General features: G+C 37.8%; 2 protein-coding genes across 4 annotated transcripts in view; both read left to right on the forward strand.

Annotated features, from left to right (window-relative positions):
- The window catches only part of LOC135595362 (uncharacterized), a 55,423-nt gene extending 46,073 nt beyond the window's left edge, over nucleotides 1–9,350 (forward strand). For 2 of the 3 annotated variants that reach the window (XM_065086188.1, XM_065086189.1), the window contains 3 exons: nucleotides 1,335–1,454; nucleotides 2,598–3,371; nucleotides 5,623–9,032. In XM_065086188.1, coding sequence (XP_064942260.1) covers nucleotides 1,335–1,454; nucleotides 2,598–3,371; nucleotides 5,623–8,721 — 3,993 coding nt within the window. In that variant the 3' untranslated portion in view covers nucleotides 8,722–9,032. The other variant, XR_010480362.1, reaches the window with a different exon arrangement.
- Nucleotides 9,351–14,684: 5,334 nt separating this feature from the next.
- LOC135595363 (putative disease resistance RPP13-like protein 1) lies at nucleotides 14,685–19,113 on the forward strand. Its single transcript, XM_065086190.1, has 2 exons — nucleotides 14,685–18,225; nucleotides 18,325–19,113. The coding sequence occupies exon 1, from the start codon at nucleotides 14,772–14,774 to the stop codon at nucleotides 18,207–18,209; it is 3,438 nt and encodes a 1,145-aa protein (XP_064942262.1). The 5' UTR covers nucleotides 14,685–14,771; the 3' UTR covers nucleotides 18,210–18,225; nucleotides 18,325–19,113.
- Nucleotides 19,114–19,477: the final 364 nt, after the last annotated feature.

The raw sequence follows: 19,477 nt of genomic DNA on the forward strand, positions 1-19,477 counted from the left end.
TACAATACTTGGAAAAAGGCCTTTTGTCTTTATATTTTTTGCAGTACTTGTTTCTCTTTTGCAAAAGGTTACTATTTGAAATTTGGCGTTCAGGATAATTTACCATGGGATGTGACAATTGACAACCTATAATGCCTAGAATGATCTTCCCCCATTGCATTTATGTCTACCCAACACAACACTTTGTTATCTGACTGATCCATTTGGAACCTGTTAAAACTAGCCAAAATTTGGTTTGAGTAGGCTGATCCAAGCCTTTGTTGGCCAATTTTAGTCAATATTCGATTTGCAAAGAAAAAAAAGTGGCAGCTGAAGAATGGGTGAAGGCATGAAGAGGAAAGGAAGAGAAAAATACAATTTCTACATCTACTATTGTCCATTGTTTATCGTCAGTGCTGCCCTTCTCTCATGTCATTATCCTGCTTGTTGCCGTCTCTGTGAGATTGGAGTGCAACGTGAGTGAAAAACATAATTTCTTGATCTTTTGACAAATTGTTAAATATACTGAATATTAGTTTCTATTTAATTATGAAATATGAAAATACTTTGAAGTAAAATGTTTTGAAAGATATATATATTTGAGAAAAAAGAGCTCGCTATAGTTAAAATACTTTTTAATATGTAAAATGATTAAACATGAAAATCAAACTAATAGTAGGTCATATAAATGATATGCTAGTTATATAAATTTTAATTATACATAGATCCTTCCTACATCTTGCAATTGTAGCATCACCTACATTTCTTGGCTCCATCTCATTCCTACTCATTTAGTCCAACCAGCCATTTTCCTTGTTGATCACCCCCCACATCCACTCACTTCTCATAAGCTGACATATTGATGTTGCCTTATCTTCTGTAGGTCCCTTTTACCTTACTGATAGTCTAGCTCTTTGATTGAATCTAGTTCCCCTCACTCTCCAACATCCAACTGATTCCACCGCTTGTTGGCATGCTTCGATTCCTATTTCCATTTTGGTATTTGGTTTTTGGATTGCCTCTATTTACTTTTAGTCACCCCAGCTTTCTTATCTACTACTTCCATACATCTATCTAGTGGTAGACTCATTAATTGACGTTTACTTGGTCCTCAAGTTATTGGGATTGGTGTCCATGCCCATGTAACCGATGCTGATAAGTGGATGCTCATGTAATCTATTATATTTGGGCATCTGATATCCTTTGTAAGTATTTGCTTTCTGAAAAAAAAAAGGCAAAAAGGTTGGTAGCAATTTAAGATGAAGAGGCATCAGCACTATCTCTTCTTGCATTTTCCAATTTGGCTCATGCCACCTGGTGATCATTAATAGTGCTTTACTATATTTTTGGTCTAGCATGCAGCTATCACTGCTCTTGGCCACTCAAACCTGGAAGTATGTGAAACAATGTTTGGTGAGCTTGCATCATTTGTTGAGGAAGTTTCGTCAGAAGCAGAGGGAAAGTCAAAATGGAAGGTACATGATTTACTGCCTGAATTAATTATTGTAATGGGTATATAAGCCACTTTGGTCAAGTGTCTTTGTAGATATTTTAAGGGAAGTCCATGAGTATACTTGCATTCAAATTATTCTTGATAAATTGAAGTATACTGTTGTGCTGGCTGTTACACAGAGATATGTTAGATATCGTGTTAATTGTTAAGTTTTGCATAACTTCTCGTGCTTTAGTACTTGATTTGCCTAAATTTTCAATTGACACAATGACATGGTTTCTTTACTTTGTTGAACAAATTACAAGGAAGCATTCATATTTAAAAAGCATTCATATTTATGATTACCTATTGCCCTAGTTCTCTTTTGGTATAGGAATGTTGGAGTTTGGGAAATCTGCTTGGTTGACCTATGACATGGTGAAAAACCTATTTACACTAGTTATTGGGTCAGCTTTAATTTGCATTCTGATTATAGGCATGGATCTGGTCTTGTTTCAGAGTAGCACTGATGAAAGAACCACATACAAATTCACGTAGCTGTTCTTATCTTTTCTGAATCAGGGCGAGTTTATCATCTTTGGCAATAGTGTTGAATGGATTAAACATATTAGTCAGACCAAATTGTATTGGAGCAGTTGATTGAATGAAGTTCTTTATTGTTTTGCCTTGTATATTCCATTGTTCTATTGTTAGTCTCACATTGCCCACCTTTTTCTTTTCAGAGATACCTCTTCTAATTCATCTGGTGTCTATACTACTCTGCCAGTTTATCAAGATATATAAAGAAATTATAGTCATTATGTGGTACATTTCTATAGAAACTCTCACCAATTATGTTTGGCTAATAAAAAAACAAAAAATGACATGGCCTTTTTAAATTATTATTTGTTTTCTCTCCCACCTCTGCATAAACAACTTTGTAGTTTATATGAACATTTGATTTTTGTCCAGGCAGACCAATGAAGTGGTGCTGCTGTTTATCATATTAGCCAATAAAAGAGCTATCAAGTTTTTAAATGATAAGTGCTTTTTAAATGTCCTTAAGTTTGAATTAAAAGAAAGCTTCTTTTCTACTTAATGAGTATTTAAACTAACACTAAAAACATATGTGCTTAGGTGCTAGAAATTATGTATTCACTACATCTCATCAAGTATGTGCATGCAGAACCAGAAGTCCCGCCGTGAGGATCTTCGCATACACATTGCAAACATATATCGTACAATCGCTGAGAAAGTTTGGCCAGGGATGCTTAGTCGCAAAGCTATTTTGCGACTACATTTTCTGAAATTTATTGAAGAAACATACCGCCACATATGCGCATCACAATCTGATAGTTTTCAGGAATTGCAGCCTCTCCGTTATGCGTTAGCTTCTGTTATACGATATTTAGCTCCAGAATTTGTGGAGTCGAAGTCTGAGAAGTTTGATGTCAGAATTCGTAAGAAGCTTTTTGATCTTCTTCTTAGTTGGTGTGATGATACGGGCAGCACATGGTCACTTGAAAACATTAGTGAGTACCGCAGAGAAATTGAGCGCTACAAGTTGGGACAGCACAACCGATCAAGGGAGTCAATAGATAAATTCAATTTTGATAAGGAGGTTTTTGAGCAAGTGGAGGCAGTGCAGTGGGCCTCCATGAATGCCATTGCCTCTCTTTTATATGGGCCTTCTTTTGATGACAATGCCAGAAAGATGACTGGTCGGGTTATATCTTGGATCAACAATTTATTTATGGAACCAGCTTATAGGGCACCATTTGGGTTTTCACCTGCAGATCCACGAACTCCATCATACACAAAATACACGGGAGATGGAGGACGTGTTAGTGCAGGACGAGATAAACAGAAAAGTGGACATCTCCGCCTTCTTCTAGCAAAAACTGCATTAAAAAATCTTCTCCAGACAAATTTGGAGCTATTTCCTGCTTGTATTGACCAAGTAGGTTTCATCTCCTCTCCATATCTTCCTTAGCATCTTGCATCTTATATGTTAAATTAAATGTCTTTGCACAAAAAACAAGGTGAAAAAACCTCCTATGAATGACAGTCAATAAGCATTAGTATAATCAAACTCAACTATAGCAATTCATTTTCAAGTTTTGCATTAAGATTGGAAAAGCTCCTTCAAGCAATGAGAAAAACTTAAATGTTAACCATTAGTAGAAAATCCTTGGTTGAGCCTTAAATATCTGATCAAAACGTAAATCATGCCTTAAAAGTTGAGACACTTGTATTATACAGCTTCCTAGAGATGCATCATGTTGTAGATTTTGTTATATTACAGTTTTTGCATAATTGTTATATTTCATTTCACTGATTTCAAATGCATAAATTATATGCCATTACCTGCTTTGCAACATCAGATTTGTTGTTAATGAATGACAATATTCGTTAATGCAGAAAAGTGATTAGGCCAAAAATGCAATGTCAAAAAGGTTCATTTTAACATAAAGAACATATATTTTTTAAGAAGCTAGGAGAAATTTTCAGTTTACCCATTATTTGTTTGCTACAAAATGTATAAGACTTCATTTCTATTTGCGTGAAATAAAAATAACCTTCTTAAGAATCTATGTATGAATTGCTTCTCATGAGGTCTGAATACAGAGGAAATTATCATGTTGTGTTGTTCAGAGAGTCTAATTGCTACATAGACTCAGTACAATGTCTTAAAGATGCCCATTGAATTTATTTGTTTTTGGCTTAAAGTAATAGTATAGTAGTTTTTCAAGTTTGTCAGTCCCTGATTATTAATTCTTGTTGACCATGGGCTACAGGAACCTGACCATTCACTGCTTAAGCTTCTTTCCATGGGGTTCTTCACTTCTACACTTATTCATTTATGATCACTTTGATTCCCTCTTCCATCAATATCATTGCATCCCCTAACCTTCCTGTTGGGGATGGTTTTCAGCATTCATAATTATTATTACTGCACAATGGTTACCTTTTCAGCATTCATAACTATTATTACTGCTCGATGCTTACGTTACCAACACTATTCTGAGTCTACCAGATCTTTTTTTATTGACCCCAACATTATCCACCGTGCCAATTTTTCTTGAGTAGTTTTTAGATATCAAATGGACCTCCTCAAGGGGTAATCTTAACATGGTCAATTTAGCCTCTTTAGCAATCAGCTGATATAGTTCTAGCAGCTCTAGCTAATTGTTCAATCGATAATGATAGTCAATCGTGTTTGAACCAGTGGCTCAATTTTTAAGTAACAAGGAATAGGTCCAAAACATTTTACTGAAAGAATACTGAAACAAGAATGTTGAAACAAGAAGATGAGCTGTCTAGAATGTAGAGGAGGTAAGATGGACAGTTGGTCAGATCTAGTATGGGGCATACATGAATAATACATGGAATCTCTTGGAATTCTTGGTTTCCTGAGGAAGAGGATTAAGTTGGCCTTTGCAAATGGTCACACTATCTTCCTTAGCCTCTTGAGTGAAATGTGGCAAAAGGAAGTAAAATTTATGAACTGAACCACCTTGTAGGAAGTTAGGAACTATGAAATTATCCCAAGGATGCCTTCGTGGGCTGATCATAGCCTGTCAAAAAGGAATGCATGAGCTGCCCGGTTTCCAGTTGGGCATTAATCAAAGGAGGGTAAAAAATGGCTATCACTTATTCTTAAGAGCCATTTTTTTTCATCTATCATCTGCATATTCTAATTTCTGCTTGATTGCTTTTAACATAGTGGATTTACTTCATAATTTATAGATAATATGTGTTCAGTTCAGGGTCAAAATGGCATGGTCAAATTCTTATAATCTAGACACAGTTACCTAATTCATTAATCAAACAAGCAACCGACTACATGCCTTTCTTACCATGTTGGCAAGATTTGTTAGTTTGTTTGCTCCATTTCCCCAGGTGTCTTCCAGATTACTGGGATATAGTGATTAACTGGATCGTAATATGCTACCCTCGCTCTAAATAATGTGCATGGCATTATATATGAACCAAGACACATTCTTAGGTTATAATTTTATAAAAAAATTGTAGCTTTTGCTTCCTATCCATAATTGAACACAACCAAGATCCTTATTCAGGAAAACCAGGAGTACTGACTACCATGCTGGTGATTTTAGAAACCTGTATTTCAGATTATCTTTTGTTATGTCCCTTCTTCAGTGTTGAGCCCATTTGTCATGTTATGAAATTATTTTACTATGGCACAGTGCTACTCTCCAGATTCTTCAATAGCAGATGGTTACTTTAGTGTACTAGCTGAAGTCTATATGTGCGAAGAAATTCCAAAGTGTCAGATCCAGAGACTGGTAAGTTTGATCCTCTATAAGGTAGTTGATCAGTCAAAACAAGTTCGTGACGATGCCCTTCAAATGTTGGAAACCCTTTCTGTCCGTGAATGGGCTGAAAATGAATTTGAGGGCACAGGGCGTTACCAGGCATCAGTGGTTGGAAACCTACCAGACTCCTATCAACAATTTCAATATAAGCTTTCCTCAAAACTTGCTAAAGACCATCCTGAGCTGAGTGAACTCCTGTGCGAGGAAATTATGCAACGACAGCTTGATGCGGTGGACATTATTGCACAGCATCAGGTCCTAACATGCATGGCTCCTTGGATTGAGAATCTGAACTTCTTGAAACTTAAGGAATCTGGCTGGGGTGAAAGATTATTGAAAAGCCTTTACTATGTGACGTGGAAACATGGTGATCAATTTCCTGATGAAATAGAGAAGCTGTGGAGCACTGTTGCTAGCAATAACCGGAATATCATTCCAGTCCTTGGTTTTTTGATCACCAAAGGGATTGAAGACTGTGATTCTAATACATCAGCAGAGATAACTGGAGCATTTGCTACATATTTCTCAGTAGCCAAACGTGTTAGTCTATATCTTGCACGCATTTGCCCACAACAGACCATTGATCACTTGGTTTGTGAGTTATCACAGCGAATGTTGGAGGAGATTGAGGATCCAGTTAGGCCTAGCAAGGATGATCCTTTGGCAAATTTTATTTTGGAGTTTTCTCAAGGCCCCACAACTTCTCAGGTCACAACTATCGCAGACAGCCAACCTCACATGTCGCCTTTGCTTGTTCGTGGTTCCCTTGATGGGCCACATAGAAACACCGGTGGTAACCTGAACTGGCGGACTTCAGCAATAACAGGCCGGAGTATCTCAGGCCCTCTGAGTCCATTGCACCCGGAAGGTAACATTATTGCTCCTTCCACTGGTCGGTCAGGGCAACTCCTTCCAGCACTTATGAACATACCAGGGATGAGCTTGTCAGGGCCATTGATGAGTGTTCGGAATTCAACAGGTAATTTAAGGAGCCGCCATATGTCACGTGACAGTGTAGATTGCCTAACTGATACACCTAACTCTGGTGAGGATATTTTGCATCTTGGGGGTATTGAACTTCAAGGAATTAGTGCCAGTGAGCTCCAATCAGCTTTGCAGGGACATCAACAACACTTACTATCCCGTGCAGACATAGCGTTGATTTTACTTGCCGAAATTGCTTATGAGAATGATGAGGATTTTCGTGAACACTTGCCACTGCTCTTTCATGTTACTTGTGTCTCCATGGATAGCTCAGAAGACATTGTGCTCCTGCATTCTCAGAATCTGCTTGTCAATTTACTCTATTCACTTGCTGGTCGGCATCTAGAACTGTATAAGGTTGAGAGTGGTGATAGAGAGAATAAGCAGAAGCTGTTTAGCTTAATAAAGTACATTCAGGCCAAGCGTGGCACTTTGATGTGGGAGAATGAGGATCCAACTCTTGTGAGAACTGAACTACCAAGCACCGCACTGCTTTCGGCACTTGTACTGAGCATGGTGGATGCCATTTTTTTCCAAGGGGATCTTCGGGAGACATGGGGTGCGGAAGCACTCAAGTGGGCAACAGAATGCACGTCTAGACACCTCGCTTGCCGTTCTTATCAGATATATAGGGCTCTGCGGCCTAGTGTAAAGAGTGAGAATTGCGTGTTACTTCTCCGTTGTCTCCACAGGTGCCTGGGAAATCCTGTTCCAGCAGTTCTTGGCTTTGCAATGGAGATTCTCTTGACAATGCAAGTGATGGTAGAGATCATGGAACCTGAGAAGGTAATCCTCTACCCCCAGCTTTTCTGGGGTTGTGTTGCTATGATGCACACAGACTTTGTGCACGTATATTGCCAGGTGCTCGAGCTCTTTTCCCGAATAATTGATCGTCTGTCCTTCCATGATCAGACAACTGAAAATGTGTTACTGTCCAGCATGCCCCGTGACGAGTTTGACACTTACAATTGTGATGCAGCAGAGCTTCACAGGGAAGAATTACGGTCTTGTGGGAAATCTTTGCCTAAAGAGGGTGGAAAGGTGCCAGCATTTGAAGGTGTGCAGCCTCTTGTGCTGAAGGGACTTATGTCCACTGTCAGTCATGGTTCTGCAATCGAGGTGCTATCTCGAATGACTGTTCCTTACTGCGACTCTATATATGGGAGCCCGGAGACACGTCTTTTAATGCACACCACAGGCTTACTGCCCTGGCTTGCCTTACAGCTAATGAAGGATCCGATTGCCACAGACTCAGTTACACCTCTTCGACTTCAGTACCAGAAAGCATGCTCTGTTGCTTCTGACCTTTCATTTTGGTGTCGTGCAAAAGCATTAGATGATCTTGCTGAAGTGTTTCTAGCTTATTCTCATGGTGAGATCACATCCAGTGAGGACCTCTTTGCCTGTGTATCTCCACCAATTTGTTCTGCATGGTTCCCCAAACACTCATCTTTAGCATTTGGTCATTTGCTAAGGCTGCTTGAGAAGGGTCCTCTGGCTTACCAGAGGGTGGTACTATTGACACTTAAAGCACTGCTGCAGAAGACTCCAATGGATGTGGCACAGAGCCCACATGTGTATGCTGTTGTCTCACAGCTTGTCGAGAGCACATTATGTTGGGAGGCGCTTGGTGTTCTGGAAGCACTTCTGCAAAGTTGTAGCAGTGTTGCTGGTGGCCACATGGACGATCCGGGATCAAACGAAAACGAGTATGATGCAAGTGACAGAGTCTTACATGGTATGTTGGTACCACAGAGCTCATTCAAGGCACGAAGTGCAACCCTACAATATTTGGGTGGATCTGCATTTGGAACTGGACTACCAGCTCAAGGTGCTGGGTCAACGACTGATGGTGGTTTGTCGGCAGGAGAGGTGGCACTTCAGAATACTCGTTTGCTTCTTGGTCGTGTGCTGGACAGTTGTGCGCTCGGAAAGAAGAGGGACTTCAAGCGTCTTGTTCCCTTTGTTGCCAGTATCGGGACATGAAGCACATCCGATGCTAGCAATATTATGCAACAATGTTGAATGATCCTTGTACGGTCTCTTTTTGTCCCGAGGCATATGGCAACTGCCCCCAAAATGGGTTTAGGAGCAAGGCTCCTGCTCCATTGAAGTTATCTACATCGATGAAGGCACCAACGAATGCTGCTATTCGACTCGGATGAACTGGAATCCTGGCACTGGATCCAGAGGTATCGAGGATGTTGGTGGTAGTCGTTTTAATTTTTCATGAAGCCTTTTTGCAGTTATTATTATCAGAATCTCCTCTAATTTAATATCTCATTATATTTTTGTCCTATGAAGCATCATGGTCTCACATTTTGATGAAAAAGTATGTGGGCACATTTCATCGGCTTATTTAATAGACTAAGTGATTCGGAAGTCTTGGTCGACATCCTAATTCAGCGTATCCCTCCTCCTCGGAGAATCTGAAATGTTTTATCTTTTTGTATAAATGTAAAGTCTTCCATGTATTTATGGAGGCTAATGGTATAGCTAATTGGACGGCATCATTTGCTCGGGCCACGAAAACTACTAATTTTTGGTTTACTGTGATGTGAACAGCCATATTTATTTCTGTTATAATTAGTAAAAGTTAATTTCTTTTGTCTGAAAAAAAAGTGCTATGATGATCAAAATCGAAGTATGCATCTCACATCATCAATCTAGTAATCGAACTGTCTCTTGGGTTGTTTGGCTCACTGTTTCCTAAGCATCATCACTTACTATTGGAAGTCTCATGCAGTCTAAAAATCCGTAGTCAACATCAGCTGTTGCATCCTGCAGATGTTGCTCTTGACACCGGCGTTCCGTCGAAATGTCAATGCTTGCTGATGTTTTAATTGGATGATATATTTTTTATTGTCTTTTATTGTATTAAATTTTCTGATGAATGAATTGATCTGATGTCCGTCTGTGAGGTCACTTTCATACAAACGTACGTGATTAATAATTGAAGGTGCATATTATGTAGATTAGGTGGTTCAAGATAATAAATACATGTTGACTATACCCACCGGTTCTACTTAAATCACCGAACGGGTGAAGAATCATTCTTAGTCAACAAGAGGATGAGACTGTGTGCATTAGACGTCTGCCATTAAATTTTAGAACCATGTTTCTTGCACGCAATAGCATTGCTAGTCGTTGTCAATTAAATAGATAATGCAACTTGATTTTAGTACCATGTAGAACGTTAGCTAATAGCCACCAGCAACCATGTTGGATTATATATATAGAAGCTCTCACATTCACGGATGGCGGCTTCGACTAATAAGACGCCGAACAAACTATTTGTCGCAATTTAACTCCAAATTTTACGATGGTTTTTTTCTTTTTCATTTAATCCCTACACGGTTTGAAAAATGAAATTTGTTGGTATATTTCAACAAATAAGTGTTCTAAATTTGTTAGTACATTCGAAAACAATGGCTCTTAATGCTTTTAGTATCCTAATAGGTGTTCACATATATACCAATATAATTCAGGGCAAGTTTTATGTTCTGTAGGTCTATGCATGAACTAAATTTGATAGATTGGTGGAGTCCATTGAAACAATGCACCGACTGTTTGTGTTGGGATTTACAATGTCTATCGTACCCGATGAGAGTATTAGTAAACTTACGAATAAGATGGCTATGTGATATAAACAAATATGATTGGCCAATTGGAGACTCAACAGGCAGAGCCAAGTTATCCAAAAAACAAAAAAAAACCAAAAGAATGACAATAGAAAATATTTCCTCTAGCTACAGACAGCGAGGACAGGAGGACGACTACTATAAATAAGGGATTCTCCGAGTGCCATCAAGCTATATGAATGATTCTTTGAGTTCTCACTTGGATCTGTCTTATCTATGATCTCATCAGAAGTATTCTTTTAAGTTGAACATCGCTGGATCTTGTCGAATATACCCATGTTACAAGTTTTGCAATAAGCATCAAAGATTGGAACAAGAACCGAACTGCTCACCTAAGTTGGAGAATCACTCTAATAACTCAGAAGCTATTCTTGAGAATTTTTGCTCATACTTCAATTCGGGAATCTAAATCGAGATTTTATCTTAGGATTCGTGTAGATTCAAATTTCAAACACAATAGGATTTAGAAAAGTGGATCAGGCAAGATCAAACTACAGATTATTAATCAATCCATAGGAGTTTCTATCTTGACAATAATAGAGGGTCTAGAATGATAATTAGGAAAGTCTTTTCCTAATCTTGTAAGGAATCATATTTAATTGAATTTTTTTTTTATTAACTGATTACCATCATCGGAATTCAATCATATTTATAATATATTTTACTTAATTAAATAAGATCATATAATCTAACATGCTTTCATTTGACCCATTAATTGATAAGATATAAAAAAAATTAAAATTAAAATAAAATAAAATAAAATTTATTTAAAAATAAATTTATCTAATTGGATTCTAAAAAATTTTTAAAAATATTTTATACATGACCATGAATCTTAAAACAACCTAATAAATCCAATAAGTATGATAATACTATATTAAATCTAACTACTAATGCGAGTCATACCGGTTATATGTCATCAATATCATACTCTCTTCTATATGCCAAAATATCATTAGCGTTTCATAGTGTAATCCACAATGACTCATGTAATTTATCTTGTCAAAACAATCAAATTATTATATTAAACTATAATATGCATAAACATAAATATAAATATAACAATGACAACAAATAACTTTAAATTAAGTAAAAAATAATAACAACATCCATCTAAATATGTGTCATCATGTGAATCTTTTATGACTTACTCAAAAGTCTCATTCTAAAAATATATTATTTAAATATTTTAGATTATAAAATTTTAATAAATGGATCAACAATCATATCATCAACATAGTGTTCAGATTCTCAATTGATACTCGTTGTTTCTAAACTCTTTCTCTTATCGTCAAGCATTTTATTTCAATGTGCTATTGATCTTATGTCACCTCCCAATTATTGACTCAAAATATAATAATCCAAGTTGGTCATCGTCAACTTTGCATGTACTTGAAGCATATTTGACAAACGAGACAAATCCTATAATATATTCCCCGTTGCAAGAAATAGACCAATGTCTTGAGAATATGAGATACAAAATTCAACTCAGTAAGAAAACTAACCAAGCTAAAGTTGATTTGGCATCTCTCTTTATTCAACAAATCCAAGATGGAAACTCATGCTTCGAGCCTCCATTTACCAAACTTAGATAGATTCAGTACAAGTACCGACCCCATAAACATGTAGAAGTAGATAGATTCAGTAGAAGTACCAAACTTGACCCCATAGTTCGAGTCGTGAGTGACGACCCTATATGAAACTTATGATGTACTTGTGTTTCGGTTATTCCCTCCACTCTGTAGGGAAATGATAGGGAGTGCTACTCCGTTCTCCCTCCAGCATCCATCTTGTCATATGGGTAGCTATAAAAAGAATTTGAGCTCCACTTTAATAGCAATTGATGCTTGAAGAAGACTAATGTAGCTAAATTGGCAGTTTGGTATGGAGAGGATAAGTTGTTAGCCGACTAAATCTCAAGATTCATGGCCAAAGCATCTCCTTGCACTTGTCGTGACAAATCTAGACAAGCATCCGATGCACTTGATGCAATATTCATGGCTAAACTATTTGCTTGTCCTCGATGCATCGACACTGACCAAAGCAATGGCTTGTGCTCGACATGTTGAAGCAAGGTAAAGTGTTAGATGCACTTAATGTGACATACAACGAAAGCATTCCCTAATACTTGATGCGACCTTCAGCAAAAATATTTTCATGTACTTAATACATCAACAAGGCATCCAATGCACCTAATGCAAGAAATATTCATATATGTGAAATGAATAGAGATATCATGAGAGGATGGATAGTCTCACATCACTAATGATTAAAAGATTGGAGTTTTACATATTTGGTTTGATGTATAACTCAAAAGCTTAAGCTTTTTAGATGAATTGATGTTTGACTTAATTTATGTTCACCTTGACTTAGGACTCATCGTCATAAGATTTTTCACACTCGATATAGAATTTGGACTAATCGATGCACCAGATATGACCTTCACAACTAAAGTATTACTTATATCCAATGCAACTATCCTGATCAAATAATTAATTATCCCATGTAAGCGTTGCACATTGAAAAGAGCGATGATTAATTAGTTTACAGTATTTTGATGATATGATGCTATGATAAACTTATATAAGATTACCCTTCATTAAGTATTGTATAGGAAGTTGTGTGTACTTAAGTATTGTAAATTCTGTATAATTAATATAACTAATAAGAGAATCATATAGTATTTTCTGAAAGTACTTTAAGTGCAAATATAGATATTCCATAATATTACATATTGCATAAATTTTTTGCATTTTATAGACTAATAAAATTTATTATTTTGGCTGTCATCCATAAATTAAGGTAAACTATTATATTATTGTGATCGTCCATTGCAAGCTAACATTATGTTATATCACTGTGGTTGTCAGTTGAATTTTAAAAGATAAAATATTATTTTTTACTCTGATTGTTCTGCATACTCGGATAAAATTATAACATGATGTTATACTAGTTAGATCTATTGCAATAACATGTTCTAATAACATGATGTTAGGTCTATTATAATAGTTAATTAAGTATAGTAACATGGAATGATTAATTATAATAGTTGGATGGTGAGGAAGAGGGGAGGTGGGAGGAGAAGAAGAGAATGATTAATTAAGTATAGTAATACATCATTATAGAAGAGGGGAGGAGAAGGTGGTGAAGAGAACTATTTCTCGAGTAACATGTCACTATAATTGTTTCCATTGTCATCGCCCCTCTACTAAAGTAGTTGAATGACGAGGAACAAGGGAGGTGGGAGGAGGGGAAGAGAACTATTAATTAAGTATAGTAACATGCCAATACGGTTTGTCCGCTTTATTGTTGCCTTGCCCCTCTACTTGGAAATTGAGGAAGAGAGGAAGAGGCGTAAGAAGAGCTGAAGGTGAAGGAGGGAAGAGATAGGGTTGACGAATTCACTGACCCAAATCGATTTGTTGAATCGATTAACTAATTCGAATCAGCTTAGTGAACAAGTTCAAAAATAATAATAATAATAATTTGAATAGGAAGATAAAATTGATATTAGAAAAAAAAACATCCCTCCGTAATTTTCCAATAAAAAACCACCATCCGATAAATATCAATTAGTAATGACTTCTCTTGATAAATTATTATTTTTAAATCACTCTGGTCAATTTCAGTGAGTTGTCATGACGAAGAAAGGACAATGCCATCTAGATGTATGCTATTTGATTTTAGCAGTGTGTAGCTTGTAGCTAATAGCTACCAGGCAATCATGTGGAATTAATTAATTTTATATATATATATATATATATATATATATATATATATATATACATACATATATATATATATATATACATACATATATATATATATATACATACATATATATATATACATACATATATATATATACATACATATATATATATATATACATACATATATATATATACATATATATATATACATATATAAATATATATATATATACATATATATATATATATACATATATATATATATACATATATATATATATATATATATATATATATATATATACATATACATATATATATATATATACATATATATATATACATATATATATATATATACATATATATATATATATATGTATATATATATATATATGTATATATATATATATATACATATATATATATATATATATATATATATATAAGAAAATTCTTTCACATCGCGCTACTCAATACTCTTCGGTGAATTATTGGATCTGATGAGTCAACAACGCCTCAGCCAGCTAGTTGCTATTTATTATGAACGAACGAATGCATGCTAATGGTGTCGTATATTCTTATATATGTATGTGTGTGTGTTCAAGGAACCACCACTTCCCCGTGCGAAACATCCGAGTCTGGTTTCCGAGAGTGCGGAGAGATTTCCCTTGTCTTAGAGATGGCAATGGTCCTAGATTCATTTGTTTCAAGATACATTGAACAAGTGACGGGATTTGTTGAGGGAGAGATATGCAAAGTGCTGGGCGTGAAGAAGGAGATCAAGACGCTGCAGGAGAAGCTGGATATGATCAAATGTTACCTCGAAAGTGCAGAGCGGAAAAGCCGTGGGGATCCCGGCATCGAGGCCTGGGTGAGGAAGCTGAAAGCCATCATGTACGATGCCGACGACATCATCGATCTGTGCATGATGGAAGGTGGCAAACTGTTGGAGGCTCGGGGATCGGCTTCGGCTTCGGGGGTAAGCTCCGTTTTCAGCTTTGTTTCTTCTTGCTTTCGGTGTACCAAATACCGCCATGAGATTTCGGGTGAAATCGAAGCCATTAATGGTAGACTGAAACAAATAGCTGAGGATACCTCCATCCTTAGTAATCTACAGTCTTCTGGTAGTCACCAACCCCAACCCGAAAGACCAACTGTACTTGAGACGACTCCCTTGGAAGTCGAGGAGGACATCGTAGGGGGACAAATCGATGTAGATGCCGATACTCTAATCAATGCCATGCTAGAGGACACCAAACAAAAATGTCGTATTTTTGGGATTGTTGGAATGGGCGGAATCGGGAAGTCCACTCTGGCACGTAAAATATTCAATGATGAAAGGATGAGAGTCAATTTTCCCATTCAGAAATGGTTGTATATCTCTAAGAATTATTCGGAGACGAAGTTACTCGGAGAGTTAATTCGGTGCGCATCTAACAAATCTGAAGGAGGTGAAGCCAAACAAGAATCTTTCGAGGGACAAAGCAAATCAGAATTGGAAACCAAACTTGCCTCTCTCCTCACCAAAAATTTATTTCTCGTGTTGGATGATGTCTGGAGTACAAATTTATGGAACGATTTCCTCAGGAAACCACTAAGTAAAGCAGTAGGTTGCACGATCTTAGTCACCACGAGGAAAGAAACTGTGTTAAAAGGTATGAAACCCAGCTATACCCACCCGGTGGAGAAAATGGATGTTAATAGTGGCTGGATGTTGCTTCGAAATTTGGTATTTGGAGCTGAGGAGGAGGATGACGAGCGTAGGTTGAAAGAAGTAGGCATGAAAATTGTCAGAAAATGTGATGGTCTTCCCCTTGCCATCAAAGCTATCGCAGGTGTTCTTGTTTGTAATGATAGGAGCATAGGGAAGTGGGAAGAAGTCCTGGGAAGTGATGCTTGGAATATGAACCAGATCGACGAAGAAGTACCGGGGGCTTTGAATTTGAGCTATGTGGATTTACCATCTCATCTGAAACAATGTTTTCTGTACTGTTCTTTGCACCCCCAGAAAAGTGATATGTATTACAAGGAAATCATTCGGTTTTGGGTAGCTGAAGGCCTGATCGCACAACAAGGAAATAGGCTGTTGGAAGATATAGCCGAGGAATATTACCATGAATTAATTTGGAGGAATCTTCTACAAGTGGATGCAGGTACGTTAGGCCAGAAAAACTTCTCTATGCATGACCATTTACGATCTCTCGGTGCATGTTTGATGAAGGAAGAAGGAAAATTAATTAGACATGGTCAAAAATTAGATGTTAGAGCCAATGCAAAGATCCGTCGGTTGTCAGTGTCTAAAATGGGGAGTAAATTGGTACTGCCAGATCAAATTATGCAAGAGAAATGTCTGAGAACCTTAATTGTTATTGATTCCCCTCGAACCAAGATAATCGAGGATAATGTACTCAGAATGTTACCACATCTTCGAGTGCTGGATCTGTCTTATACATCGATCAAGAGACTTCCAGATTGTATCGGAGATCTGTTGCAGTTGAGGTATATAGATTTGGATGAGACAAATATTTATGAGATACCAGAATCTATAGGACGCCTTGCAAACCTCCAAACTCTGAACCTCTATAATTGCGCATATTTGCACAGACTTCCTAACGCGATCACCAGACTGCACAGTCTACGATGTCTTGATATTGAAAATGTTCCTGTGACTCATGTACCCAAGGGAATCGGAAAACTGATGGATCTTAATCATCTCGAAGGATTTGTGATCGGCCACAATGATCCAACGAACGAGTTGCATGAGGAGGGATGTGACCTAGAGGAGCTACAAGCTCTTTCCAAGCTCAGATGTCTGAGAATATATGGGCTAGAGAGGGCAGTAACAGGGGTCTCGGTACTTGCGGATAAAACTCTTCTCAAGGAGCTGACTTTAAGTTGGATGCCTCCAGAAGAAGATGGTGATGATGAGGAAGAAGATGGTGACGGTGGAGATGACAGCAACTCTGAGAATGATGGAGGTGAGGACGAGAACAACAATGACGATGGCGATGATGATGATGATGATGACGACGACGACGACGATGGTGATGAGGATGATGACAATGATGACGATGATGATGATGATGATGATGATGATGAGGAGGAGGAGGAGGAGGAGGAGGAGGAAGGAAATGAGGAGGATAACAAAGATGAGGATGAGGGCCAAGGAGTGACATGGACTGAGGAGCAGTTCCAGGCAGTTGAGAAGGTATGCGATGAACTCTGTCCCCCATCCAGCCTGCAAGATCTTATCTTTCAACAATTCCCCGGTCGGCAACTCCCATGTTGGTTGATGTCAACCTCACTAGACAAATCCTTCCCTAATCTGGCATATTTGAATTTTTGGTACCTCAAATCATGCACGGAACTGCCTCCTCTAGGCATGTTGCCCCTGCTAAAACATCTTGAAATCACCGGCGGTGAAGCCATCAAAACCATTGGGCCTGAGTTTCTGGGCCGCAAGTTCCCTGGAGCTTCCGCATTTCCAAAACTTGAACATCTGGAGTTTGACGACATGCCCAACTGGGAAGAATGGTCAGTATGGGGGATGGAAGAAAATGGTCAGGGACCGCACCTCAAGCTCTTTCCTAATCTGAAGATATGCAAGATCATAGAGTGTCCGAAACTGAGAGCTCTTCCAGAAGGCCTATCCCATGCTACCAAGTTGAAGGAATTGTATCTTGATAGTACTCAAGACTTGAGAGAAATCACAAATCTCCGCTTGAATTACAAGCTCGAGGTCAAAGATAACACGATGCTGAATAGAATATCCAACCTTTCCATGAAGTATCTGAAGGTGGAAGATTGTCCGAATCTGGAGTACGTGGAGAATCTCGACAGGTTGCAACAGCTGGTCCTGATATGTCCACGACAAATGAAGCAACTTCCGCAGTGGCTGTCAACCCTAATTCAGCAGCGCCAAAGCATTCCTTCCGCTCAGTGGAGCTTCAGAAAACTGGAACTGCAATGCAACATCGTGCTGCTGAAGAGCTGTCTCGAGGGCAACGAGAATTGGCATATCATTCAACAGATTCCAGATGTCATAATTCAAACCTATTCCAGGAAAAGTTATATTCGATACAGCAAGCATCCACACATGTACGATGCAAAAGTATGATGAATTCGTCGTTCCGGTAAGTTCATTTTCCATTTTCTTTTCTATCTATCCCATGACTGTATATACATATATGTGTATTTGTTTTCATGTACGTTGACTTTCTCCTTTCGTACAGGATCAATAAAAGGCCTCTGCCTGGTTATTCTACTTATAGATATTTTGTGAATAAAGAAGCTACTTGGAGCAGGGATTCGATGATGTTGTCCTACTATCAAGACTGTATGCTTGTTTGTTTCCTTCTACGTTACTTATTTGTGTATTGGCACCTACGCAATAATTTATCTTTCCAAGAGAATTTAGAACAAATGATGTGGTCATGTAAATAGTATGAAGGCGTTGTCCATAGGCAGTAGCTCAGCATGAAGATGTTGTCACTGATCCATATATGGAGATGGCACAGGGAGACGATTGTCAAGAATCTACAGACAAATTTACATGGTTCATCGCAAGTACATTATTCTTCCCTTTTCTGTTGTTGGTTGCTTTTAGCTGCTTATATTTTTAGGGTTTATTACTACATAAAGTTCTCGATGTTTCTCTTCTTCAAATGCTTCCTTTGGCAGGTCATAAAGGACTGAATCCACAGCTAGGTTCTCCTTCAACGTGAAGGCTGCATCCTCTTCGAGGCAAAAAACGAATCCAAAAGACATCTAATTGGTCATTGTGGCTACAACATCTCAGCATTCTTCACTCTCTGTTCTTCCATCTTTGTGGAGCCTTCCGGTCATATATGGGGAGTTATTTTCATGCATGAAGACTTTAGCAGTACGGTGCGCGAGAGCCCGTGTGTATACAGAAGATGGAGCTACATTGGATGTTGCATGACCTCTAGTTTGATGTGTGTTCAGATTGTTCCTTGTTATCTTTGATCAGAATAATATTTATTATGAGAAGCTTTTGCATCGTCGCCTCTTACGACTGTCGTTGACAGGTTCGAGAGAATGAGTACTCCTTGTACGAGTTTGTGTGCATTGTGTAACAACACTCTATTTATTGGGTTGGTATTATTATTTTTCTTTTAATAGCGGCTGACACGCAGGTTTTGGTCTCACTTCCTTCTCCTCAGTTGAGTAAAGGTGATCTAAAAGGTAATGATGGTATATTAGAAGGAAAAAAAAGAGAGAACCGAAACCAGAATCACAGATATCACAGAAAAAAAATGAATATTTTCTTTAAAAAATCTTATTTTAATCAACATAACTGTTGATTGCGGGGGCATAGTGCTTATGGATGTTCGATAGCCTACGCTCAATAAACTTAGGCGTGCC

This window comes from Musa acuminata, chromosome BXJ1-10, assembly GCF_036884655.1.
Source record: "Musa acuminata AAA Group cultivar baxijiao chromosome BXJ1-10, Cavendish_Baxijiao_AAA, whole genome shotgun sequence".
Lineage (NCBI taxonomy): Eukaryota > Viridiplantae > Streptophyta > Magnoliopsida > Zingiberales > Musaceae > Musa > Musa acuminata.

What these genes read in the sequence shown, in the direction of transcription:
- LOC135595363 (XM_065086190.1), top strand. Translation starts at nt 14,772, where the DNA reads ATGGCAATGGTCCTAGATTCATTTGTTTCAAGATACATTGAACAAGTG.